At 40.7% G+C, this 26,836-nt stretch overlaps 2 protein-coding genes across 5 annotated transcripts in view; one reads left to right on the top strand and one right to left on the bottom strand.

Moving 5' to 3' along the window:
• The window catches only part of ppp3ccb (protein phosphatase 3, catalytic subunit, gamma isozyme, b), a 32,553-nt gene extending 26,558 nt beyond the window's left edge, over nucleotides 1-5,995 (top strand). Inside the window, exons 12-14 of one of the 3 annotated variants that reach the window (XM_056402869.1) lie at nucleotides 487-584; nucleotides 1,818-1,844; nucleotides 4,042-5,995. In XM_056402869.1, the coding sequence (XP_056258844.1) occupies nucleotides 487-584; nucleotides 1,818-1,844; nucleotides 4,042-4,217 (301 nt within the window). In that variant the 3' untranslated portion in view covers nucleotides 4,218-5,995. Of the gene's footprint in view, nucleotides 1-486; nucleotides 585-1,817; nucleotides 1,845-4,032 lie in introns of all 3 variants that reach the window. The other 2 variants (XM_056402868.1, XM_056402870.1) reach the window with 2 other exon arrangements.
• Nucleotides 5,996-7,205: 1,210 nt separating this feature from the next.
• On the bottom strand, nucleotides 7,206-22,863 carry dmtn (dematin actin binding protein). Of its 2 annotated transcripts, XM_056402871.1 has the most exons (16): nucleotides 22,426-22,863; nucleotides 17,687-17,733; nucleotides 16,105-16,185; nucleotides 15,838-15,981; nucleotides 15,466-15,510; nucleotides 13,749-13,857; nucleotides 12,713-12,757; nucleotides 12,470-12,601; nucleotides 11,789-11,886; nucleotides 11,605-11,707; nucleotides 11,443-11,498; nucleotides 10,758-10,803; nucleotides 10,583-10,590; nucleotides 10,252-10,317; nucleotides 9,540-9,620; nucleotides 7,206-9,243 (listed from the first exon to the last, which is right to left on the bottom strand). In XM_056402871.1, exons 2-16 carry the CDS (start codon nucleotides 17,693-17,695, stop codon nucleotides 9,130-9,132), a joined length of 1,137 nt encoding a protein of 378 aa, XP_056258846.1. In that variant the 5' UTR covers nucleotides 17,696-17,733; nucleotides 22,426-22,863; the 3' UTR covers nucleotides 7,206-9,129. The 2 variants fall into 2 exon arrangements, 1 of the variants encoding a protein (XP_056258846.1); XR_008830249.1 differs by lacking the exon at nucleotides 10,583-10,590 and having other exon boundaries at nucleotides 22,426-22,862.
• Between the last annotated feature and the right edge of the window lie 3,973 nt (nucleotides 22,864-26,836).

Here is a 26,836-nt window from a genome sequence, read left to right as displayed (position 1 = left end):
TCTTACCTGGAGCCTCGTTACAAATATTCACCTTTACATTAAGAATGGCACTTACACTCATGCACGTCTTATTATTTATATTGATCATTAATGTCCGTTATGATTTGGCGCTTTACAGATTAAGTGAGTAGTTTAGACTCAACAACAGGTGGGTCAGTGATGTGTGACAGGTAAACACACCTTCAGCTTTCAGTGGGTTTTGCTTTTGTCTTCATGGTTTTTCAATCCAAAACATTTATTACATTTATTAAAAAGAAAGATATTGGGATTTTATGAACTGATATTAGATGATTGAAACGATTTAAAAACTAATTCATCTATTAATTAAGATTTTAAGAAAAAAGAGTTACACTGAGTTTCTCTTCTTCCCTGTTGTTCATGTGTGTGTGTCTCTCTGTGTGTGTGTGTGTGTGTGTGTGTGTGTGTGTGTGTGTCTGTGTGTCTCTGTGTGTGTGTCTGTGTGTGTGTGTGTGTGTGTGTGTGCAGAGAGGAGAATGAGAGTGTGTTACAGCTGAAGGGCCTCACCCCCACAGGGACGCTGCCTCTGGGAGTTCTGTCCGGAGGTCGGCGAACTCTGCAAAGCGGTGAGTGTGAACGCAGCCGAGCATCAAACCACCAGCGCTAACGGTCCAAGCTAACACTAACATCCCTGTGCCTGCACTCACACCGAGAGACTAACCCAAGCCCCCCACACACACACACACACACACACACACACACACACACACACACACACACACACACACACACACACACACACACACACACACACAGTGAGACGCTAATGTCAAGTAGTGTCCTCTCCTCCTGTAAAGGTGTGTTCTCCACCATGCTGCCCTATAAAGACAGTCGGGGGGGGGGGGGGGGGGGGCTGTTAACGAGCTGGTAGATTTCATTAACTAATGATGATGATCACTGATTGATCGTGTGCGTTGGCCGTTCCTAAAGTTTTAGTCAGAGAAGAAGAGTTTCTTACAGCAGGTAGATCCACCATCAACTTTCACTTTTCACTTTTCCGTCTGTATAAAACCCAGAGAAGAAGCCTTTCTTTTTCTGGGGAAAAATAAAGAAAGAAAAAATAAAGGATCAATTGATTGTCCTCCAGTACAAAACCAACTTCAGCTATAATACGACACTGAGCTGGATCAATGTGTCTGTAGCTGGACCTGACAGGTGTTCCTAATAAAGTGATCTCAGAGTGTAGACAGTTGATGACAGATTGTTCAGACCTGGCACAAGAACTTTCCAGCAGCTTCCCTGTTTCCATCCACTGATCACTAATGATTGGTTTAATTATTGATTAATCTGCCGTTTATTTTTGTGATTAGTCGACTAATTGTTTTGTCTATAAACTGTCGGATATAGATTTAATATTGTGAAATGATCCGAACCTGTCGTTCTGTCTCTGACACAAAGATCATCAAACATTTAATGTAACTAATCAACTCATCAGCTGATTGATCAGATCAGCTGAAGGCCTCACTCTGAATAGATCCATCTTTAAATCAATATTTATCAGTGTATTTGATCTTTTTACGGCAGCATGATGTCAACACTTTTCATTCTAACCAACCGTGATGATGATGACGATGATGATGATGTTTATGATGATGATGATGATGATGATGATGATGATTTGATTCTGTGGTTGTGCTCTAACCTCTTGTCTGTACGGTCACGACCTGGTGGGGGGGGGGGGGGGGGTTGTATGATGATTGACTACATGTTAACAGGACTGACTGAATGCGTTGATATATAACGTTCCCACTCTCTCTCCATTGGTTTTGGGCATGGCACTTCTACTCACGCTTACACAGCCACCGTAGAGGCAGAAGAGGCACGAGGTACGCAACCATCTCTGTCCGTCTCCGTCTCCGTCTCTGTCTCTGTCTGTCTCTGCTGTGTGTCCTGGTTTAACCATTAATGTGTTTTCAGTCAAAGGAGGAAACTGTAATCCTGTTTTAATGCAGAGCAAAGGTCAAAGTTCACAGTCCGCTGGTTTATGGAGCAAGTTAGTTCCACGTATCCCCGAGACACTGAGCCTCACGCAACAGCTAACACAGTGTGTCCCTGTGGTGGAGTCAGCTGAGTCACCACAGGTCCAACACAGACGGTCAGACAGCTGCTGCTGGATCAGCTGACCTCACGTCGCCTCGGTAACGCAGAGGTTTGACACTGACAGGTACTGAGGGAAGTGATCCACCTGGGATCTCTGAGGTCGTCACGTCCAGTCAGTGTGTGACCTGCAGTAGGTTCAGCGGGAGCACCGCTACGCTAGCAGAGTGATGACATCATTGCTGTGGGCGGGGCCAGCAGTGTTGGTTTAGACTGTGTGAGATATTACAACATGTAAACAATCATAGCAGCGAATAATGAGTCATGTCTCTGATCCTGGAAAGTCGAAGGTGAAACTGACTTCGAAACTTTCAAAATAAAAGAAGAAGTCTTGCGTGAGGTCCAGTGTCTCATATTCATTTTGTTATTGATTTATTTGATATGGACGATGCAATTTAGCAGCTTCAGAACAATGTATGAAACCAATGTGCTGCACAGAGTTTATAGCTGTTCATCTTTGCCCCTAGTTGAGCTTTTACATGTTTAATATAATTAAAACAGTCAATAGCAAAAACAACACAATTGATAATATCCTACAATTAGCTAGAAATATGTTCAGTCTAAAAAGAGACAACAACAACAACAAACAGTCAAACAAAGACAATTAACAAGAGCTACAATGAGCTAATGAAGAGTACAGCTGTGGTTTGGGTTAACCAGCACTGAACCTTTTGTTGTGAAGGAATTCATGTGGCGATGTGTTCACTGACCTTTATGGAGAAAGCTCCTAGTTCCTCTGTTACTGCCGTGTCTGTGAATGCATCTGCAGCTAAACTGCTGATGCATTTAGAAACTAGAAAAGATCAGACAGGATTGTGTCCATTATTTTCATCCTGATTGTGTTTTAAAATCCTGTGATTTCATGTAATAGTTCCTGCACTTTAGACTGTGTGAGATTTATTGTGTTAACTGTTTAAGGATTACAACATGTAAACAGTCACAGCAGTGAATGATGAGTTACATGAAACAGTTCATCAGAGTGAGTTGGTTTAATGAAAGTCTGTCTCTTTGTCTTCACGCTTCCTTGTGCTGTTCTGAAGTAAGTTCTCTCTCCCGGACGAACCAGTCCTCCCAGTGCTCTGCACACTGCATGAACCAGTAGAGACCGAGCAGCAGGGTCAAAGGTCGCCCACTAACAGCTGTCAGGGTTCAGAACACAGGAAATACTAGGTCTTAAACTGAGGTTTAAGTCAGCTGTGAAATATTTATTCAAATTTGATTCAAAAACAAACAGAAACAAACAAACAGGGAAAAGCTGAGGTTGGATTCAGGCTGTAGGAGGATGCAACAAAGTGGATTTCCAGCTGTTTCCAGCTGTTAAAGACGTTAAAATAAATCAGTCGAGCACCAGCGTGTTAATTAGACACCGTCTGAAAAATATCCTGTAATTATTGTTGTTGTTATTATTCTGAGAGAAACAACATGGAAACTTTCACTGGAAACAGAAATAACTTTAAACATAAAGATACAGATTCTTGTTTGGACCAAAACCAGGAAAAATACAGAAATAATAAGCAATAATATTATAAGAAGAATAAAGTCGTAATATTTCAAGAGTTGTAGTATTATGAGAATAAAGTTGTAATATTCGTAGTATTTCAAGTTTAGAAATATTATTTTATTTTTAAAATTACAACTTTATTCTTGAAACTTCAGGTTTTTTTCCTAAATGAACTTAAAGCTCCGTCAGTTTATTTTTCCGTCGTCCGTGATGATATTTGGCGTTCGGTAGGTCGACGTGTTCGTGATGTGAAACAGGAAGTTGACGGCGCTCAGCAGCTCTTACTGTTATCCTCCTCAGTCTTAAATCTGAACCCAGATCAGCGCGTGACTCTGACCCTGCTGCTGTTAGACCTTCGTCCTCACTCTTCGTCATCCTCTGTGGCTCTGCTCTGACGCACCTCTCTCTCCTCGCAGCCATTCAAGGCTTCAACCCTCAGCACAAGATCCAGAGCTTCGAGGAGGCGCGAGGTCTGGACCGCATCAACGAGAGGATGCCCCCCCGCCGCGACAGCAAGCAGCAAGAGGCCGCCCCCTCCCTCAACAACCTGCCGGCCAGCACCGGACCCCCGGACAAGAACGGCACCAACGCGCAGGCTTAGGTCCTCCCCCCTCCTCTCCTTCCTCCCCTCACCTCCCCTCTTCCTCCTCCTCTTCCTCCCCTCCCCTTCCTTCCTTCCTCCTTCCCTCTCTCTCCTTTAAGAGCAGGAGACGAGGCAGTTCAGTCCGAGCGACTCTCACCGCGCTTAATTTATTTTATCATCTATTAAATATCATAGTTTAAGACTGAACAGGATCAACTCTCAGCTGGTGGACTTCAAATCCATTTTCTAATCAGGAGGCGGGTGTTCAGGACCACACCGTTTTCTTTTGGGGGAGGAAGTGACGCTCATTGAAACGCTGTGTTCGTGCCCACACACACACACACACACACACACACACACACACACACATATATATATATATACACACACAACAGAAGCAACAGAATCAGATCGCATAAAGTCCATCCTTTCTTATGCCAATGATAGTGTGACTGAGCTCCCAGGAGCAAGTATTGACATTTATATTATATATGTACATTTTAATTGTTCCCTCTTTTCAATGTGATGTTTGTTTTTTTTTTGTTTTTTGTTTTTTTTTACAGCACATAGATTTAGGCTTGATTATCCAGAGCGGGGGAGAAGGGGTGAGGGAGGGAGAGAGAGAGAGAGAGAGAGTGTTAAAGGATTGTTCTGCTTCTTTACAACTCAGATTTAAACTGGAGCTCCGCCTACCAGCTTCTCTCTGCATGGTTATGATGCTGAGTCGTCGCTATAGCAACTTGGCAGTAACCTGATGAGCCGCACTTCCTGTTGTAAACAAACGTGACCTGCAGGGAGCTCGTCCTCACGCCTCAGCTGACTGTGACCGTCGACTTTAGAAACTCTGACGGGAACGAACGATGCTCGTAAACGGCCGTTGATCAGTTTCTTTAAAACATCGTTTCTGCTTAAAGATGATTAAAAGAATTAGACAATAATCAATACAGCTGCTGATTCTGACTGATTGATTAATCGCTCCAGTTCTAATTTGAATAATTCACTGAACTTTTCCTGCCGAAACGCTGCAGAAGCCGTTGTGTTGTTGTGTCATTGAGAAGATACACAACATGATCAGACAGTAATTATTCAGAATTAGTGCGTGGTTCTATCTCAGGCTCGTGTTTTATTGTGAAGGTTGTTGTGTCGTCTGCAGCTGCTCGACTCACCGACACAATGACGAGAAGCGTCCGTCTTTTCTCCCGCTCCACTAACGATCTGGTCGACCAGCTGTTTTCAGACCCGCAGCGTTTAATCCGGATCAGCCACACTGAGCTTAATGGCTCCTGTGGCCAGGTGCATGCTGGGACGCAGAGTGAAACCACCGGCTGCGTCAGGTCTCAGATCAGACCTGGAGGTGTAGATGATCAGGTCTCAGGTGTTTCCCCGGCGTCGCCGTCACAGAGAGAAACGAGTTGCACTAAAGCGGAATGATCCTTTAATCAGACACAAAGAGAATCATGGGAATCGGAGGCGGTGACTTGAGGTGTGTTTCAGGTGTGTGTCCGCAGTGATGACGAGGACCTGGGCGGGGTTAATTAATTATTTGTTTCTTTATGTTTGGGGGCGGTGGGTGGGCGGAGTCTGGGCCTCGTTTCTGACTTCTGTTTGGTCTCAGAACATATCTCACAGAATGTACAGAAACCGTTTAAAATAAGATTAAATCTAGATCTTTTTTTCTTTACAGCTAAATTTGAAAAAAAAGAAAAAGCGAGAACTTTTTTTGTCGAGTACATGTATTGCGAGGCCTCTCATTTATGTAGATGTTTCACTCCATTCAAATAAAAAACAGAAAAGTACGGCTGCTTGTGTGTGTTGAATGCTGCTGCTGCTCTCAGCGCTCAAGGACGCCGAGCGGCTGCCAATCACAGGCCGGCGTGGGATGTGCTGCTTTGTGCGGCGGCAGACACGAGTGGCTCCTCGCTTTTATGTGGAGGCCCATGTGTTCCTTAGCAACACAGACCCTCCAGGTTATTACCTGCAGCTCGCTCAGCTCGAGTGTCCGCAGCTCAAGTTTGACACAAAAGGTTAATGATAATAAAAATACAGGCGGGGGGGGGGGGGGGGGTTTGAATCTCTCACCACAATAGGTGTGAAAAACTCTCGGGGGGGGGGGGGTGAAAATCTGTAGCAACACATGAGCAGAAAGAGAAAACATGTCGGTTTTATAGTAAAGATGGAAAATATCAGGATTTATATTCAGATCCACGACGGATCCGTTTAAATCTACAGCTGCAGATACAGATGTTCAGATATCATCATGTTTAATGTGATGAAAACAAAACCACAGTCAGCTGCTGATGAATAAACCAGCCAGTAAATGTCAGAGAAATGTTAAACACCATTAAACCAGTCAGACAGTAAAAACCTTCTCAGGCTTCTCTCTGCAGCTCTAGTGACAACAGGTCTGTGAGCCAATCAGAAGAGAGGAGGCTCTGATATATATATATATATATATATATATATATATACACACACAGTATCAGTCCTATGCAGTATTTTTAACAAACATAAAATTGTTAATGAATACATAGACTAATATAATTTTCATGAAACAATTGTTAAATAAACAAATAATTTTTATGCTTCATTTTAAATGATAAGATTATTGCTCACAAAGATACGTGTGCATCGCAGGTTTAAAGTCACATTTAAAGCTGCAGTAACTGATTTTCTTTGGGCAACATGGAAGATTATATAGTTGTGAATGTGTTTACATGTTCACACATTGATACATCCATTAGTAATATTAAAGGAATATTGATCAGTGCAGCCTTAAAGAAATGTTTTGTTTCTAGAACATGATCTGTTATAATCTACAGAAACTCAGTCCACAGTTTTTACAGGAACTATTTCTTTGGTAGAAAGTAGTTCCTGTAATGAAACCTGCCTGAGCTTTAAGCCACTAACTGAACTGATGCTTTAAAACGATTCGTTTAGTCTAAAACTTCAAACTGCAGAGAAACAAGTATCACAGATATAAAACAGAGACAATAAAAGCAGCAGATGTTGAACGTTTTTCTCGGCTTTATTTGACTCCCTCACATCGTACAACAGAAACAAAGAGGACGTGAAGACCGAGCACGGAGACGACGGCAGAGACGTTTGTACCTCAAGACACCATCCAATACAGACGCTACCATGTTGATTAGTGCGGACTACTCCTTTAAAATGTCTGGATGCTGAAATTAGCGGGAAGATGTTGGCGGCGAGTTAAAGCGAGGACTGAAGTCGTCGGCGAGTGCTCGTTAAATAAAAAAAAAACAACTGTACAGCAGAAATGAAAAAACTTCACAGCAGCTGACGACGTCGTGGCAGTAAAAATTACAATCATCAAATAAATTAAAAGCTTCACGTAATAAATAGATTTATTATCTGTTACATGTTTATTATGTGACAGCAGCTGACACACGTCAGAGGCCTGGACCCTGAGGAGAGTTTAACTGGGTCTGGTTCTGTCAGGGCTCCTGGTTTTCATCCTGATAACTGGTCTCATGAAGCTGGTTCTGAACTGGTCCGGTCCTCAGACCACCTCCATTAATGATTTAGACCATAAAAAGAGATTTACAGCCTCGTGAAATATAAACAACATAATCACAGAATAAGACGCCGTAGAAATATGAGATTTTTGCCGTTGCTACAAAGCTAATGTTAGCGTTAGCAGCTGTTTATTTGCCAGTCTAGAAGAAACGTTGTGAGTTCAGCATCAAACTTCAATCCTTCACTCACCAACATCTGTCTCCAGAGGTGGAAACAAACACCGATGTTGACTCTTGTCTCTGTCATGTCTTTTCTTCTCCTGAAGTTAGCATGCTAACTAGCTAGCCCTGTCCTGTCTGTCCTGCGTTCCTTTGGAGCGTCGCGTCTTGTAAACGCAACAATGGCTGAAGCTCCACAGCAACTCGCTCCCGGCAGGAAACCTCCAAACACCCTTTAATGCTACGAGAGATGCTATTCAGCACATGACCAGAGGGGGCAGCGTCACTTCTGTGTTGTTGTGTAAATATCTGATTAATGATTGATCTGGATGTGAGTTTTCTGATTCCACTATCGGCAGATAAACAGATAAAAACAGCTGATTTCTTCCTGCTGAGTCGACATGAAAACTTGTTTTGGTCCAGTAAATATCAGCTGTCAGTCAGTGTGGACTAAACAGATGGATGCTACATTAGCATTAGCATCTTGCATTTAATGTGGGTTCACATGAAGTCAGTTACAAAGATTTAAAGCAACTGACACCGTCAGAAATCTTCAATCAGGCTGGAGTAGAAGTGATTGTTCTGATCATTTTAAAAATGTCACTCGTTCTTTATTTCTTGTGACTTTATTATAAACTCAGAGCTTTTGTCCCTGTCAGGATCCTGTAGAAATGATTTTCCAGCGATTTGATTGGTCAGTAGTTGTTTCCGACAGGTGAACCAGCTTCATGAGTCCAGAACACCTGAGTTAAACCCAAAGAGAGCTGCTAACATGCTAACATGCTAACCTCCCCTCATGATACAGACCTCTGCAGAGACAATACACAAGTATGATGGTGATGGTGATGATGATGATGATATTGATGATGATGAGGATGAGGATGGCGGCGGTGTTTGATGCAGACAGGTAATGAGGATGATTTGCGAGCAGTGAGTATAAGTGCAGCACAGGTAATATGTGAGTGTCAGTGCATCGTTAAGGTTAGCCAGAGTAAAGGGTTAATCAGGACCAGCCTTCAGTAAACACTCTGTCTGATCCTCGGGGGCCGGCTCACATCCAGGGACGTGATTGGTTAGTTAGATGGAGGACGTGTTGGTGTGAATGGACGTGATGAAGGGCTGGATATCTGATGTTATGGCCTGGGTTCTCTCCTCCTCCTCCTCCTCCTCTTCCTCCTCCTCCTTTCAAAGCAGGTGCTTCGTCAAGTATTAGTCGGGAACGATGTCACTTCCTGTTAGAAAAGTGAGGCTTTCTTCTTCAGTTCATTTCGTTTCCACAAAGAGAGGCGGTCGAACTCGGCCATCGGCATCCCGAACACCTGCTCGAACTGCTCGGGATCCAGGTGTCTCTGGGAGAGGAGAGAAGAAGAAAAAGAATCAGGGTCAGTTTTTATCAGAGGACTAAAAGAGCCGGACTCAGAGTGAGACGTCGCTGTTTTTCTACACTCTCTGACAGCACTAGAAAATAGAAACATCTTCAGGTTCAGGGTCCGAGCGGGTCTCGTTAAACCGCCTCAAACATCACCAGTGAAACCAGTTCACTGCAGACCTTAACCACACACACACACACACACACACACACCACACACACACACACACACACACACACACACACACACACACACACACACTCTGTGATACACACCTCCAGTCGAGTGCGGTCCACCCCTGGCGGCAGCTTACAGCGCCCTCTGTGGGTCACAACCAGAGCTTCATAGGGAAACACCTGAGCAGCAGAGAGACGTGTGAACTGTGACGTCCTTGTTCAGGAACTATTATTATTATTATTATTATTATTATTATTATTATCATTATTATCAGATAATATTGTCATCGTCATGTTAATGACAAAATGACTGAACCTTAACTGTGACCCCAGAAATGTATCTGAATGAATGAGTTTTATAAATATCTGCAGTATTTATTATATATTAACACGATGTGTTAATATATAATAAATACACAAACAACCATAAACAATATACACATTTAAAAAAATCTACATTTATGATAAATAAATATCAGATCATAAAGTTTCTTTTTAAAGTTTCTTTCCTCCTGTTTCATGCTTCAGAAACATTTTCAGAAAATGCAAAAAAACTGTATAAAAATGTTTTTAATTAAAGCTCCGACCTCAAAATCTCATTAACTTTACGTCTGGAACACGAACTTTCTCAACGAGGTTCAGTGGAGAAGAAAATACATTTTAATTTCCACCTGGTTCAGTTCACAATAATCACATCATGTTGGTTTATTTTGAACAAATTATACTCTTCAAACCTTTCTCATGTATAAATTATTATACGAACAATAAATCCTCCACTGATTGTGTGTTAGAAAGCGTTGGCAGCTCTCACCTTCTGCTCCAGGATGCTCGGCAGAGAGTTTCCTCTGTCCATCCTCTCCCTGCGAGCGTCTCCGTCCTACAGCAGAACAAACGCAGCAAACATCACACACAACAACTTAAACCTGGAGAACACAAACGCAGCACAGGGACGGCAAGCCGGAAGTAGAAAACACACGGTGACGGTGTAAAGCTGCAGATTTAGCACAAACACACACATGCATCTGCTCACACACACTTTGTTCAGGACTGTGTAGAAGCTCATGCAGGAGTCAGTTCAGACCTGCAGCTGTTCAGTTGCAGCACACACACAGTTCATGTCTGAGGAGGCGACACACACTCACCTGAGCAGCTGCCAAAACACAACGACAGGAAGGAGAGACGTGAGGACAGGGAATAAAAAACACATGAGTGAGCTGCACTGCGACGTATTCCTCCACCTGCATCAACATGAAAATAGTCCCCAACAGATGAGATCGTTCCTCCGTTTCATTGTATAAAACTGAACATGAATCCTACCTGATGGTCCTTTGTCTCCGTCTGTGGAGAACTCTGCAGACTGCATCTGCAAACACCAAACACCTGGTTACACCTTTTTCACCAAACACTGAAAAACTAAATTCACTTCAAAAGGTTCTTTTTGTTTCTGGAATTGTAAATAAGTAATACTCATTTTAGCCACAAGGAAAAAGAATATTTCACACCCCTTGTGGCCGACACGGGTATTACACATTACAACCCTGCGGTATTAGTTCTGTACGGGAGCTGTCGCACTCATTTTATTTTATACTGTTTGATATTTATATCAGTTAATTATCACATGATCTCAGGATAAAAAGTTAGTAAAAAATAACAAAGGTTTTTTTTTTTGAGATAATACGATAATTATCCTGTTTTTCCAAGATAACAATAATTTTATCAATAATAATTATCTTATTATTTTGTTTGTTTTGTTTGTTAATTTAATCCTGATATCATGTAATAATTAATTTGTGATATCCAGATAATAATATAAAATAAAGTGAGTGCAACCACGACACTCCTCAACTGTTTTAGTGCTGACTTTGCATTTTATTATTGAGGTGACGCCACATGTGAACTGTGATGATAATGTTTTTCCTTTCAGTGCGCCGGTCTAGTTATTAAATATTCCTCCTGTGTCGAGCCGGTCTCACAGTCTGCAGCTGCAGACACAAACACTCACTCTGGTCAAGCCTGAGCCTGAACGTGAAGGAGACTTTGATGCACTCGCTGACAAACCTGCAGGTAAAACACAGAAACACAGGTAATCTCAGTGAGCGTCGATTCATCCTGAACCAGGAAGTAAACTCAGTTAAAGCCTCAGACGAAGGTCAGTGTTTCTCACTGGTGTGCATGTGTGTTCTGTCGGGCAGCGACTGTGTCTTCCTCCGATAAACGGCTTTCTCTTTCTCCTCCTTCAGGATCAGACGTCCCAGGTTGGACTTGATCTGGACACAGACACAGGGAGCTCAGGTGTTACAGGTGTCAGGCAGGTAGGTCATAACCTTTATTCATCTCCAGTCACTGACCTTCTCCAGCTCCTGCTCCTGCAGCGTCTTGGCCTCTTCTGTCAGGTCCTCAAACTCATCTTCCTCCGGCAGCTCCTTCTTCTTCCTCCACTCGATCTCTGCGAGAGTTCGCGTTTAAAGTTAGATCTGTCTCCGAACTCAGGCTACGTCCACACTGCTACCATTTCTTTTTAAAACGCCGTTTTCAAACGATATCCGTCCAGACTGTCACACCTGAAAACTCATACATGTGCATTCACTACACTGAGCGTGTGCGAGCCGGTGTAAACAGGAAGTAGATTGTCTCCTCTGCAGCTGTAGCATTAAAACAGAATGTAAGTGAACAACAGCTGCAAAGACAACAAGGTCAGAAACACTGTCGTTCATCATCATGTTGTTTTCACCACTGGTAGTCCAGGCTGATGACAGCCAATCAGGAGAGACCGTGGGTGTGACCTCATCGTTTACAAAGGTCTCACTTTCTGTCCAGACTACAACACAACCCCAGAGTTTTCAAAATAAAACGCAACCCCAGAGTTTTCAAAATAAAACAAATCGTGTGGATAGAAGTGAAAACATAGTAGTGTGGACGTGACCTCAGCCTCACTCTGTGTGTTTACATGGATCTGTGTGTGTGTGTGTGTGTGTGTGGTGTGTGTGTGTGTGTGTGTGTGTGTGTCTGTGTGTGTGTGTGTGTGTTACCCATGGCTGCCAGCGAGGGGGGGCAGGGCCAGTACTCCGTCTCTATCTTGGAGGGCTGGTTGGGATCCGGAGGCTGAGCTGCAGGAAACTTTGCGGACTGGATGACTCCGCTGCCCTCCACATGTTTACCGTCTGCAGAGACACAGAGACACAGAGACACAGAGACACAGAGACACAGGAGGCTTCAGTGAGGACGGAGCAGAAAACACATGAAGACACTGATAAACAAGAAGAAGAGCTCACCCTGTTTGTAGTTGGGAGGTTTCCTGTAGATGTTGGTTCCATTATCTGAAACAATATTTCTCAGGTGTCAGAGTTTGGAAGTCCAGGAGTGACAGTATTAAAATAAAATCAATTAACCACATGTGAGGATGACGTATAATATAATATATAATATAATAATATTATAATATACCAAAAATACAAAATTAATAACATTAGAATTAAAATTAAAACTACAATGACAAATAATTTTCATTATACTCATTAACTTACTCATTAACTTGTATTAGTTTATTTATAATCAGTTAAACTACAATTAAATAAACTGATTAATTAAATTTGCATTTAAATGATGCATTAATCATAATAAAAAATATCATTCGCTGTGTTAATTATGTGTTTATGATCTATATTAATAATGAATTCATAGTTGAATTTTTTTTAATGGAACTGCAAAATTAAGGAAATAGAATTAATTAATTGAAAAAATTTAATGACCTTTTAATTGTTTTTTTGTCTTTTTTTACTTTGAGTTTATTAATGCATCATTAAAATTTTAAATAAATTTAAATGTAATTTAACTCATCAACTAATAGCTTTTAAAAAATGTATCACTTCATTAATCTATTGATTCATATAATTAAATTATGTGTGCGTGTGTGTGTGTGTGTGTGTGTGTGTGTGTGTGTGCTTGTGTGAGTGTGTGTGTGTGTGTGTGTGTGTGTGTGTGTGTGTGTGTGTGTGTGTGTGTGTGTCTGTGTGTGTGTGTGTGTGTGTGTGTGTGTGTGTGTGTGTGTGTGTGTGTGTGTGTGTCTGTGTGTGTGTGTGTGTGTGTGTGTTGTGTGTGTGTGTGTGTGTGTGTGTGTGTGTGTGTGTGTGTGGTGTGTGTGTGTGTGTGTGTGTGTGTGTGTGTGTGTGTGTGTGTGTGTTGTGTGTGTGTGTGTGTGTGTGTGTGTGTGTGTGTGTGTCTGTGTGTGTGTGTGTGTCTGTGTGTGTGTGTGTGTGTGTGTGTGTGTGTGTGTGTGTGTGTGTGTGTGTGTGTGTGTGTGTGTGAGACCTGGTCTGTGGAAATGCTGCAGGCTGGTGCTGATCTTGCGTCCAGCGTTGAGCTGCAGCGTTGATCCTCCAGGAGAACCACTGTCACTCTCTGCTCTGCGTCCCTTCACCTGACACACAAACACACACAGATGAGGAGGATGAGGATGAGGATGAGGATGAGGATGATGATGAGGATGAGGATGAAGCTGGGCAGATTGATCTTATAAACTGTGTTGGATGCAGGTTTTCATAGTTCTCTGCGTCGTCTGTCCAGAATGACGGACTGCTTTGATGGCAGCTGGATTATTTTGACACACAGGCTTTTCTTTTGAAAAGCTGCCCTGACAGGATGAGGTTCTGGTCTGTAAACGGTCGGTCCAGCAGGCGGCGCTGTGAGCGGTAAACACAGATTCAGACTGAAACTGAAACTGACAGCGACTCTGAGTCTCAGCAGTTTTTTCCTTCTGTCCCGGGAGTTTAATTAGATTTGACTTCACAGGACTGAAGCTCATTCATGACGGATGGAGATCATCAGTGAGGTCACAGCCGCCGCCACAGAGACGCTCTCTGTTCCCAGCGCTGGAAAAACTCCAGTCATTAAATGTCACATTTCTAACACGGAGGAGACAAAGCAGAGAGACGAGAGGATGAGGACATCAGTCCAACCACTGTTTGTCCTTAAAGTCTGGGTCGTGACCCGGCAGTGAGACATGAGAGGTCACCGAGGGTTCGTCTCCTCTCAGCTTGGACTTCTACATGATTTATTCTTTATTCCAGCTTTTGTCTTCAGTAAATATCGTTTTAAATAACGTGGAATCACGTACTCGTTGTTTCATCCACATCTAATGGTCTTCATCAGCAGGTGGAGTTTGCTCAGTTGTCATGGAGACGGTTTAGATGTTATCAAGCTCCCTGAGGGTGGAGTTTCACTTATGTGATAAACGTCCACTAGCTCCAACTGTAGTCGACAACCGGAGCAACTGAGGAAGACCATGAAATGTGGCTGAAAGCTTTGATGACACAGAGTAAGTGAATCTTCAAGCTCAGGTTATAGAAATGTTTAATAAGTGAACGTGAGGAAAAGGATAATAATCAAACTGTATTTGAATTTATATAATATTGTATTTTCCATTTTACTTTGTCCAACTATTGTTTAAACGTTACAGTTTAGTTCTTTTTTCACAGGAAACAAATAACTTTTGCTTTTTAACAAATAACTCCTTGTTTTGTTTGAACTTTGGAGACATTGAACAGAAGAAAAGTAAAAACAAATTCACGCATTTCTTATTCAGTAACTGAAATACTTCTCTGGGACTTGACCAGGTTTTATAGTGTCAGTTTGCAGTGAAGCTCTTCATCACCCGAGTTTTTACACAATCATTTATCAGACCAGAATCCAAAACACATATAACCAACAAATATTCTCCCGAAACATTTGAATCTTTCCACACGACCCGAAGACGTGGAGACGATTCATGTGACACAACAAACCCCAGTGTCACTGTTACTGCACGAGAGGTGTGATGATGGAAAGCCATCTGTCCATCCTCACGCTGGCTCTCACAGTATTTACCAAGAAAATGTTGCATGAAAAAATTGAGGAAAAAACGGTGCAAAAATGTCATAATGCCCTGAACAAATGTCGTATTCTGTCCCTTATTAACTGCGCTGTGTTACAGGTGTGAGGCTGATGTACCTGCATTATCTGCTCCGTGACAGGTGAGTGAGAGTCTTACCTCAGGAGACATGGTGGGCGATGTGGAGGGAGGAGAGAGAGATCGCTGCAGGTCACAGAAACACAAGGCCAACATTATAACACACTCAAAATACGACTCAATACTGTTACTACAGTAACTACAGAAACAATGAGGTTGAGACACGAGGAGTTAGAGAGGATGTAATGTCTTAATTTAAACCTTTCCAGGCTGATTATTTTTTAATCTACATAATGTCTAAAACATAAAGTTGTCACAACCTGCCTAAGTGCCTTGGCAGGGTCTCCTGGTAAACTTATACCTGCTCAAACACACCTGTAGTATCAGTCTGTACACACACTGTGTGTGTGTGTGTGTGTGTGTGTGTGTGTGTGTGTGTGTGTGTGTGTGTACCTCTCTGCGCGGCGGGTCGAGCGGGGAGAAGGTCAGGTGTGGTTGGTAGGTCATCAGGTCTGGTCTCTCCACCTGCAGGATGGCTTTATCTCTGGGCAGAGCTGCCAGGTCTCTGTAGCCCACCACCTGGTCGTTCACTCGGGCCTGAGCACCACACACACACACACACACACACACACACACACACACACACACAGATAGCAGGTTAATGTGTGTGTGTGTGTACAGACTGATACTACAGGTGTGTTTGAGCAGGTATAAGTTTACCATGATGCCCGTGGCAGGAGACCCCGGGGCGCTCGGGCCCCTGGAAGAAGGCAGGTTGACCGGAGTTACCCGTCCTTCCACCTGAACCAACAGAAACATTTAGGAGGTGAAATCATTCCAGTTTATCACAACTCAGGTTTTATTTTCATAGTTTTATCCATAATTTATATTAATAATAAAAGCAATGCACTCAGCCTGATCTGGACACAGAGAGACGACAATAGAATTAAATGATTAATAGAGAAAAGTAACCCAGTAACAATATTACCAAACTATCATCACATGACACACTCCTCTTTATCCACAACAGCACAGGAAACAAACAGGTTTACTTTACCAGCTAATTTAACCTTTTTTTACAGTAGCTTCAAACAGGAAGTGCTGCTATGCTAAGTGAAATAAAATCCAGTCTGACAGAGCCACACAGAAATTTGAATGTACAAGTTCTACATCATCTTCAGTCTTTTTTATTAATATTAGCATTGTAGCGTTAGCAAGTTGTGAAAAATAACAGGACTAGGGTTCAACTTAATGCTAATGTTTAACCTCAGTAAGCTAACGTGCTGTTAAGCATTAGCTTGCGGTATATGATGATATTTTGTTTTCCATTAAAGTTATGATGCTTTTACCTCTCAAAAAAAATGGAAATATTTTTATTTTTCTATTTTATGTTCATGTTCTGAGAGGTTCAAATTCATGCTAATGTTTAAGCTAACATGCTGTTAAAGATCAGTTTGGTGTTACAGTATCATAACTTCTTCATCCTGAGTGGGACGGAGTTAAAGACACTCCACAAACATTTTTTATTTTTCTATTTCTTGTATTTCTTGTAAAGCAGATGTAAGTCACTGACATGGACCACACCTTAAACAGGTTTGTGTTCAGGTTCACACCAGAGGATATAACCGGTTTCTGGTCTAGTATGTTAGCTTGTAGCATCAACCAGGTTGTGTTTATTTAGCTAAATTAGCGTTAGCTTGCTTTAAAATAAAGAATATTTGGCAGCTTTTGACAAATAACATTAAATTTACACTTGTTAAAGTCCCGAGCAGAGAAACTGTGAACGATGTCAGGCGTGGTTAAAGTCTGTAGGGAGCAAAGGTCGCTAACAGAGCAGTGTTCATGTCCATGTGCTTCTTGAACCAGAGCTTTTCTAACAGTTTTTCATCTTTTGGACTCGAATGATTCCAGCAGGACAGTTTCATGCTCATCCAAACTGAAGTGAATGAATGAGCTTTGAAACTCTGTGGAGGTGATGAACCGTGACTCGACTGTTTTGCCATCGGTTTACAGAACTGTCGTCTCCAGACATGAGGTCTGCACTTGGACACTTTGGTTTGACTTTGGTTTGTTTCCAATCTGTCTCATCGTCTCGCTGCTCATGACTTTGGCTCCTCTGGACTTTAATTCTCAGCTATTACCCTGATGAGAACAATATCATCATCACTGATAGAAACGAGGGACAAAACTACATCATTGTTGGAGCAGAGAGCCGTGTGTAGATTCAACTTTTGCCATGAATGTGTGCACTTTTTATTTCCTCCAACTGTCATTTCTAAAGGCCAGTGGGATGATGGATTACCTTCTGCATGGCTGGAGAGAAACCTTCCTCTGTTTGGTTTTAACCAGCTGGAGAGACACAAGAAATGAGACAATCAGCAAATGCATTTGCCATTATAGAGAATCTGATCTCACAGCTCAGCATCTTATGAATGAGACGGGAATGACTCATCTTGTTCTGGAGTAATAACGTTTCATTCCTGCTGCAGTTTTCTCAATAGAAATATGATGAACATACAAACTGTTTTATATCTTAAATAAGCCTTTTTAACAGAAGACATTTTAACTCCACTTTGTGTCTCTTTGTTGTTGTTTTGTGTCTCCAGGGGCCCCTTGACCCCCTGGGCCCCTGAGCCTGTGCCCAGTACACCTGTCCATCACTACATCCATGGTCATAGCATGAAAAGCACATGTGGAACTGACAACATTAACGGTGACTCTGGTCCATTTAAGAGTCCCAGTGGACCAGAGCCCTGGAGCTGGCAAACTAAATGGGATGCAGCCATTATTAATGTTGTTAGTAACATCTGTGCTTCTCATGCTCTGACATGGCAAAATGTCTGCTGCAAAAAAATCTGTTTGTGTGACTTTATGGATTAAGACAAGAAGATTTAGACGTTCAGATTTAAAACTCCATCTGCTGAGGTCGGTCATGTCATATGATCGAAAGCTCCAGAACAGGTATTAAATTCAGGGTTTGTATAATCATGAAAAACTGGTGTTTTTTCTCCTTTTTCACCAGGAAACGCGACATCACTGAAAGAGATCATTACGATGCCGCAAAGATAAACTCAGAGACGTCTGACCAATGACAGAAAACATCGTGGTTATTTCACGTGAGCGTTGGTTGTGCACATCCTCAGACATTAATGCTACGCGTCCACGAGATGCAAGTGAACACATGACCAGTGGGGGCAGCGTCAGAGTTAGAGAGGTTTCTGTTTACGCTGTGAAAAGGCAGAAGTTCAATAGAAAGTTTTATAGCCAGGGACGATCGGCACTCTTTGATCCGCTGTGTGTCAGAAACCTATTTTGACAGTGTAATTTTTTTAAATTAACACGTGTTCTCATGTAAAATCTAAAGATAAAGGTGTCAGGTAAATGAAGAGCAGTAAGAAGTCAAATCCTTCCCTCTCACATTTTGTGGAGTAGAAATATGACGTAGCACAAAATGGAAATACGCTAGTGAAGCACAAGTACCTCAGTACTGAACTGAAGGACTAAATGTACTTCATTACTTTCCCCCACTTTCTCGGAACAAATGATTCTGTTAAAGACTCAGACGCAGCTCGTCCCTCGGGGGGGGGGGGGGGGGGTGAGGCTGGATGACAGGGACAAGGAGACTGTGTGTAAAACAACACTGAGAATCAGATTTAGTCCTGGCTGATATCAGAGCCTCCTCAGGGGACGGATGGTGGAGGTGGAGATGGAGGAGGGGGGGGGGGGGGGGGGGGGGGACCGGCTGTAGTCCTGCTCACAGGAAACACACCTTGTACCTAAACAACATGAGAGGCTCTGCTAAGGATATCCCCCGCCGAAAGATCCCCGTTTCCTGTGACCCCTCCTCCTCAAGTCGTGACTTCTCTTTCATCTGCTTCACCCTCCCTTCCTCCTCCATCTCCATCTCCATCCCGCCCTTCGTCTTCCTCTCCCTCCCTCCCTCCCTCCCCTCCCTCTCCTGTTTATCAGCTCGCCCAGCCGGGCCAACGCCCAGCAGGTCCTCGTCAGTTATTGCTGTGGTTACACTCCTCCCTCCAGAGAATCAACTGAACACAGGCGGGAGAGCTTCACCCTCTGTCTCTCCCTCGTTCATTTGTTTCTCACCATCAAATGTCATCAGAGGCCCCCCCCCCCCCTGCAGAAAAATGACACCAGATCAGTGAGAGAGGATCTTCGTCCTCAGCTGAACCTGAAGCAGCTTTCATTATCTGGACGGGACTGACAGATGTTTTCCTCTGGATACAGATGCCTTAATAACTTCAACACCAGTACAACCAGTAGCTGGTTAGCTTACCTCAGCATAAAGACTGGAAACAGGAAGCTAACAGCTAGCCTAGCTCTGTGCAAGGTAACAACATCCACCCGTCAGCTTCTGTAAAGCTAGCAGATTTGTCCCTGTTAGTGCTGTCAGGTGGGTTTTGTTTCCTTTGGACAAACCAGGCTGTTTTCCTTTTTCCAGACTTTATGCTAAAACTGGATGGTGGCTCACAGCTAATATGCTAACGATAGCTTCCTCCGTTTTTGCCTCACAGTTCACTGTTTGTCCTGAGAGGTGGTGAAAGCTCTGGGAACTGGGTGGAGATAACAGACCGGGACTAGGGCGACGTCACCACGACTACGTTTTCATTTTAAAATGGCGTTTTCAAATGAACTCAATCTCCATCCAGACTAACACAGTTTTCAAAATAAAACTCAACCCCATAGTTTTCAAAAATAAAACAGGTCCAGCTGAGTTTCTGTTGTTGGTGATTGAAAACAAACGAGATGCTTTTTAAAAAGAAAACATAGTAGTGTGGACGGATCCTCGGCTGTGGAGTTCCTCAAGGGTTGATTCTGGGTCCCATGTTTTTCTCCCTCCATATGCTCCCTCCCTTTAGGACACATCATACAGATGTCTGTCTGTGTCTCCTTTGCATAATTGTATTAGTGGATGTTTCAGTTTCTTGCAGCTGAAAACCAAAGTTTATCTTCGATCACACCCATGAAATTTCTCACCACCGCTGACGATCCCCGGCTTCCATAAACCTCGTGCTCATCTTTCACTCCTGGTTTGGACGTATTAAGTCAGTTTCCAGTCGTGTTAAACTACATCCTTTCTTATTGTTCCAGCAGCTGGAAAAAATCGCCCACTGCTTAGTCTCCTCTCATATCCACTGTTGTAACGTCCTGTAGGTCATCAGACATTTTACTGATGCATCACAGGTTGGTCTGTAAAATATTTATCTGTACAGTGACTGGATCTGTCAGATAAATGTAGAGCAGTAAAAAGTACAATATTCCTTCTAAAATAAAGTAGAATAAATTGGAAATATTCAGTGTTGTAGTTCAGCATAGTACTTGAGTAAATGTACTCGATTACTGCTTCAGAATCTCTGAGGAATGATCCATCCATGTGACCGGCAGCAGTCTGAGTGCTCTCTGTGTCCGAGAGTCTTATCACTAAGAGCTTTTACTGCCAGAGAGCACATCAATGGAGCTGAGCTCAGTGTGTGTGTGTGTGTGTGTGTGTGTGTGTGTGTGTGTGTGTGTGTGTGTGTGTGTGTGTGTGTGGTATCCATTAGTCCTAACACACACACACACACACGGTTAAAACACACCTTACAAGTGATTGAGTAAATGTACAAAATTGTACAGGAGGTTTTTTGTGCAGCATCACAGCAACACAAAGACTTGTTGTTATTAAAGCTGCAACTAATTACCTTCATTTCTGTTTGTAGTTATTGAATAGTTTTATAATTAAGTGATTATTTGTTGTGTCTAAAATGTCAGAAAACAGTGAAAACATCCAGAAGATGTTCAGTTTTTCCTGAGAAACATTTAGAGGACCCAGCAAATATCTGACAAAGGGTTTCAATCATTAATCAATTATCAATTTATCATTCCAGCTCTATAATGACTTTAGTTTTAGATCATCACACTTAAAGTCAGTGTATGAGCAGGAGCAGGAGGAGGAAGCTACAGGCCACACCATGTGTATAAGCCACAGAAATCACAACATATAGATATACATATACAGTATATATATATATATATATATATATATATATATATGTATAGTGTGTTTGAAAGATCTATTACAGAGGTTTTTTTTGTTGTTTTTTTTACGGATGTTTAAATAATATATAATATTTTAGTAGGAAAAGTATTTCTCAGTGGTGTTGTGTTTGAGGAATGGACTAGATTAATTGATCGATAGAAGATAAATTGGCAGCTATTTATGATAATTGATTAACAGGTATTAAATAAAATACTTCACTGGTTCCAGCTTCTCAAATGTGAATATTTGCTGTTTATTTTTACTGTTTTATGAGTTTATACTTGATGCATTTTGGACTGTTCAGACAAAAAAAGACATTTGAAGATGTTATCTCTGTTTTCTGACAGTTTAACGACATGACTCTGACACCCAAACGTGTTCTGGCTCCTTCTCTTTAAATATGAGGATTTGTGGCTTTCCTCTGTTTTATATCAGTGTAAACTGATTATCTTCTGGTTGTAACTCGTGGTTGAAGAGAAAATTCAATGTAAAGACATCATCCTGTGGGTTCTGGGTAATAAATACAGCCATCTTTCGACCAAACAATACAAGAAAGCATTATAATAATGAAAACAATGGTAATTTGAGCCTATAATTGACCTAAAGGCATCATATCTGTGTATTTGCTCAGAATAAAACTGTGTTCTGTAATTATGATCCAGGCAGAAGCTGTGGGGATGTGTCCTGGGAGCACAGGCCTGAGATAAACAGATGATGATGATGATGATGATGATGGTGGTGGTTTTATCAGAGACATGATGAAGAGCAGGTCTGAAATGATCCTTCGATGTTAAAACAGCACCTTAACGCGCCGCTGCTGATCATGTGGCCTTCGGTATCTGTGGCTTAATTACGCGGATGAAAGGGGAGGGAGAGGAGACAAGTGCGTCTGCAGCCACACGATAAAAATACAGCCAGTAAATCCCGGGTTGAACACAGCAAAAACACGGGATCTGATGGTTATATTCTCAGTCATTATTTAGGTGGAAAGAAGCCGTTCTTACCTCCAAACAGCGCAGAATAAATCACAGTGAGCAGGGAGGGCGAGATCCGGCTGGACGCATCCAGGAGACCGACGGTGACGCTCCTCGGCTGAAGAGGACGGAGGGAGGGGAGGAGGACGGGTAGAGGTGGGAGGGTGGAGGAGGAAGAGGAGGAGGAGGAGGAGGAGGTGCTATGAGATCTGGCTGCAGCTTGGTTTTAAAGCCCGGGCTGGGGGCTGCTGTGACCCTGCAGGAGGAGGAGGAGGGGGATGTTTTCCTGTTGCTCCAGCGGGACACTCCACGATGTGCAGGGGAACAATCACCGCTGTGTTATGACATTGCATAATGTCTGCCTCCAAGAAACATGATCAAGATCCTCCTGCAGCTGAAACGAGTGCTGCACCAAAACCAGGGCGGTGTTATTATGCAACGACCATAGAAACATCTTATATTGTTCATTTAATAAAAACAAGGACGTTTCAACAAGAACTGGTTGTCATGTTGAAATTACAAAACATATGCCATATATAGTCATGTATATATTGTATATAGCTGTTTTAAGTGGTATCTTCTTTATTTCCTTTTTTATTTTTCATCTGTTTCATTCAAATTAAATATTTTATCTTGTTTTATTCTTCATCTCATTTCATTTTAGTTTTATTTCCATCTGTATCAAAGATGGTGTTTTATTTAAGGAAATTAAGGTAAGCATATATATATATATATATATATATTATATATATATATAAGCAATCATTAAAAATGATGTTGATGTAAACAAAATTATAAACAAAATAATGGAATGAAAATAACAATCGTAGTATAGTATAGTAAGGGATTAAAATGTCAAATATATCATAGTATAGTACGGCTCAAACAGTACCAAAAAAAGTCATTATATGACATAAAAAGGCATAGAAACCTCACTGTATAGAAACGCATGAAATGTCATAAAAATGTCAAATATTATATTGAGGCATAAAAAGGCCTAAAAGCGACATAGTATGGTTTTAATACAAGCGGTTACACCACACAGTTAGCTTACACACAGTAACTTCAGCTAATATTACAAGGTTTCTCCTCATATATGTGATATTTACCAAATGTGGACATGTATGCAATGAGCTACTAAGATTATTTTAACACTAAGATATGAAATTTACCTCGAATTATGAATGCTAACTGCGTTAGCATCAACTTCGTACTGCGTATCCAGGAGCCTGCTGCAGTCAGGCAGCCGGTATAGGCGGCCGTGCATATCAAAGATCCTCTATACAGAAGATGCCGTATTACAGGCAGCGCCAATGGTATAAAATGTAACAGTAGCTAATTTTAAAATCTATCCCTGTCAAGACTTACCTCTCTGCATCCTTTGGGAAAGAAAAGACAGATGTATTTTTCTTATTATTACAGCCTGTTGCTGCACAAAGCTCGGGCATTTTAACACTAACTGATGGATTACTTCTCCCTGTTGGAACAGAGAGGAGGAGCCTCGACTCCACGGCTTCTCCTATTGGTGCAGCAATGATCCTGCAAGTCCTCACAACAGCTGCAGCTATTTAAGCATCAGAGGAAGAGACTTTAAGAACCTGGCCAGCACATCATTAGTGGCGGCTGGCATGATAGGCAGCTCGTCTCTGTACCTCCTTTGTGAACATTTGTGTGTAATGTGTAATTTGGTTTGAGATGCTGGTAGTGATTGTTGGGGACTGGGCTAGGTTTAAAATTCTGATTGTGCATCACACCCTTAGAAAAAGGCTGTTGGACACATTAGGAACAGGGGTGCTGCTTCTTGTGTTTTTGGGTTTGTTAGAATCGCGTCAAAATAGTACAGTAGGGCATAAAAAGGAATAAAAAAGACATAGTATAGAAAGACATAAAAAGTGATAAAAACGTCATAGTATAATAAGGCATAAAAAGTCATAAAAATGTTATAGTATAGTAAGGCATAAAAACGTCATAGTATAGTAAGACATAAAAAGTGATAAAAACGTCATAGTATAGTAAGGCATGAAAATGTCATAGTATAGTAAGGCATGAAAATGTCATAGTATAGTAGGGCATAAAAAGTGATGAAAATGTCATAGTATAGTAAGGTAAAAAAAGTGATAAAAATGTTATAATATAGTAAGGAATGAAAACGTCATAGTATAGTAACGCATAAAAAGTGATAAAAATGTCATAATATAGTAAGGCATAAAAAGTGATAAAAATGTCATAGTATAGTAAGGCATAAAAAGTGATGAAAACGTCATAGTATAGTAAGGCATGAAAACGTCATAGTATAGTAAGGCATAAAAAGTGATAAAAACGTCATAATATAGTAAGGCATAAAAAGTGATAAAAATGTCATAGTATAGTAAGGCATAAAAAGTGATAAAAACGTCATAGTATAGTAAGGCATGAAAACGTCATAGTATAGTAAGGCATAAAAAGTGGTAAAAATGTCATAGTATAGTAAGGCATGAAAATGTCATAGTATAGAAGGGCATAAAAAGTGATAAAAATGTCATAGTATAGTAAGGCATAAAAAGTGATGAAAACGTCATAGTATAGTAAGGCATAAAAAGTGATGAAAACGTCATAGTATAGTAAGGTATAAAAACGTCATAAAAATGTTATAGTATAGTAAGGCATGAAAACGTCATAGTATAGTAAGGCATAAAATGTGATAAAAACGTCATAGTATAGTAAGGCATAAAAAGTCATAAAAATGTTATAGTATAGTAAGGCATGAAAATGTCATAGTATAGTAGGGCATAAAAAGTGATAAAAATATCATAGTATAGTAAGGCATAAAAAGTGATGAAAATGTCATAGTATAGTAAGGCATAAAAAGTCATAAAAATGTCATATTAATGTAAGGCATAAAAAGTGATGAAAACGTCATAGTATAGTAAGGCATAAAAAGTGATAAAAACGTCATAGTATAGTAAGGCATAAAAAGTGGTAAAAATGTCATAGTATAGTAAGGCATAAAAAGTGGTAAAAATGTCATAGTATAGTAAGGCATAAAAACGTCATAGTATAGTAAGGCATAAAAAGTGGTAAAAATGTCATAATATAGTAAGGCATGAAAATGTCATAGTATAGTAAGGCATAAAAAGTGATAAAAACGTCATAGTATAGCAAGGCATAAAAAGTGATAAAAACGTCATAGTATAGTAAGGCATAAAAACGTCATAGTATAGCAAGGCATAAAAAGTGGTAAAAATGTCATAGTATACTAAGGCATAAAAACGTCATAGTATAGTAAGGCATAAAAAGTGGTAAAAATGTCATAGTATAGTAAGGCATAAAAACGTCATAGTATAGTAAGGCATAAAAAGTGGTAAAAATGTCATAGTATAGTAAGGCATAAAAAGTGATAAAAACGTCATAGTATAGTAAGGCATAAAAAGTGGTAAAAATGTCATAATATAGTAAGGCATGAAAATGTCATAGTATAGTAAGGCATAAAAAGTGATAAAAACGTCATAGTATAGTAAGGCATAAAAAGTGATAAAAACGTCATAGTATAGTAAGGCATAAAAAGTGGTAAAAATGTCATAATATAGTAAGGCATGAAAATGTCATAGTATAGTAAGGCATAAAAAGTGGTAAAAATGTCATAGTATAGTAAGGCATAAAAAGTGATAAAAACGTCATAGTATAGTAAGGTATAAAAAGTGATAAAAATTTCATAGTATAGCAAGGCAGAAAAAGTGATAAAAACGTCATAGTATTGTAAGGCATAAAAACGTCATAGTATAGTAAGGCATAAAAAGTGGTAAAAATGTCATAATATAGTAAGGCATGAAAATGTCATACTATAGTAGGGCATAAAAAGTGATAAAAATGTCATACTATAGTAGGGCATAAAAAGTGATAAAAATGTCATAGTATAGTAAGGCATAAAAAGTGGTAAAAATGTCATAGTATAGTAAGGCATAAAAAGTGGTAAAAATGTCATAGTATAGTAAGGCATGAAAATGTCATAGTATAGTAGGGCATAAAAAGTGATAAAAACGTCATGGTATAGCAAGGCATAAAAAGTGATAAAAATGTCATAGTATAGTAAGGCATAAAAACGTCACAGTATAGTAAGGCATAAAAAGTCGTAAAAATGTCATAGTATACTAAGGTATAAAAACGTCATAGTATAGTAAGGCATAAAAAGTGGTAAAAATGTCATAGTATAGTAAGGCATAAAAAGTGATAAAAACGTCATAGTATAGTAAGGCATAAAAACATCATAGTATAGTAAGGCATAAAAAGTGGTAAAAATGTCATAATATAGTAAGGCATGAAAATGTCATACTATAGTAGGGCATAAAAAGTGATAAAAATGTCATAGTATAGTAAGGCATAAAAAGTGATAAAAACGTCATAGTATAGTAAGGCATAAAAACGTCATAGTATAATAAGGCATAAAAAGTGATAAAAACGTCAT

This window comes from Seriola aureovittata, chromosome 18 (genome assembly GCF_021018895.1).
Source record: "Seriola aureovittata isolate HTS-2021-v1 ecotype China chromosome 18, ASM2101889v1, whole genome shotgun sequence".
Classification (NCBI taxonomy): Eukaryota; Metazoa; Chordata; class Actinopteri; order Carangiformes; family Carangidae; genus Seriola; species Seriola aureovittata.
The sequence above is the reverse complement of the archived record's forward strand: the minus strand, read 5'-3'. Positions and strand labels throughout refer to the sequence as shown.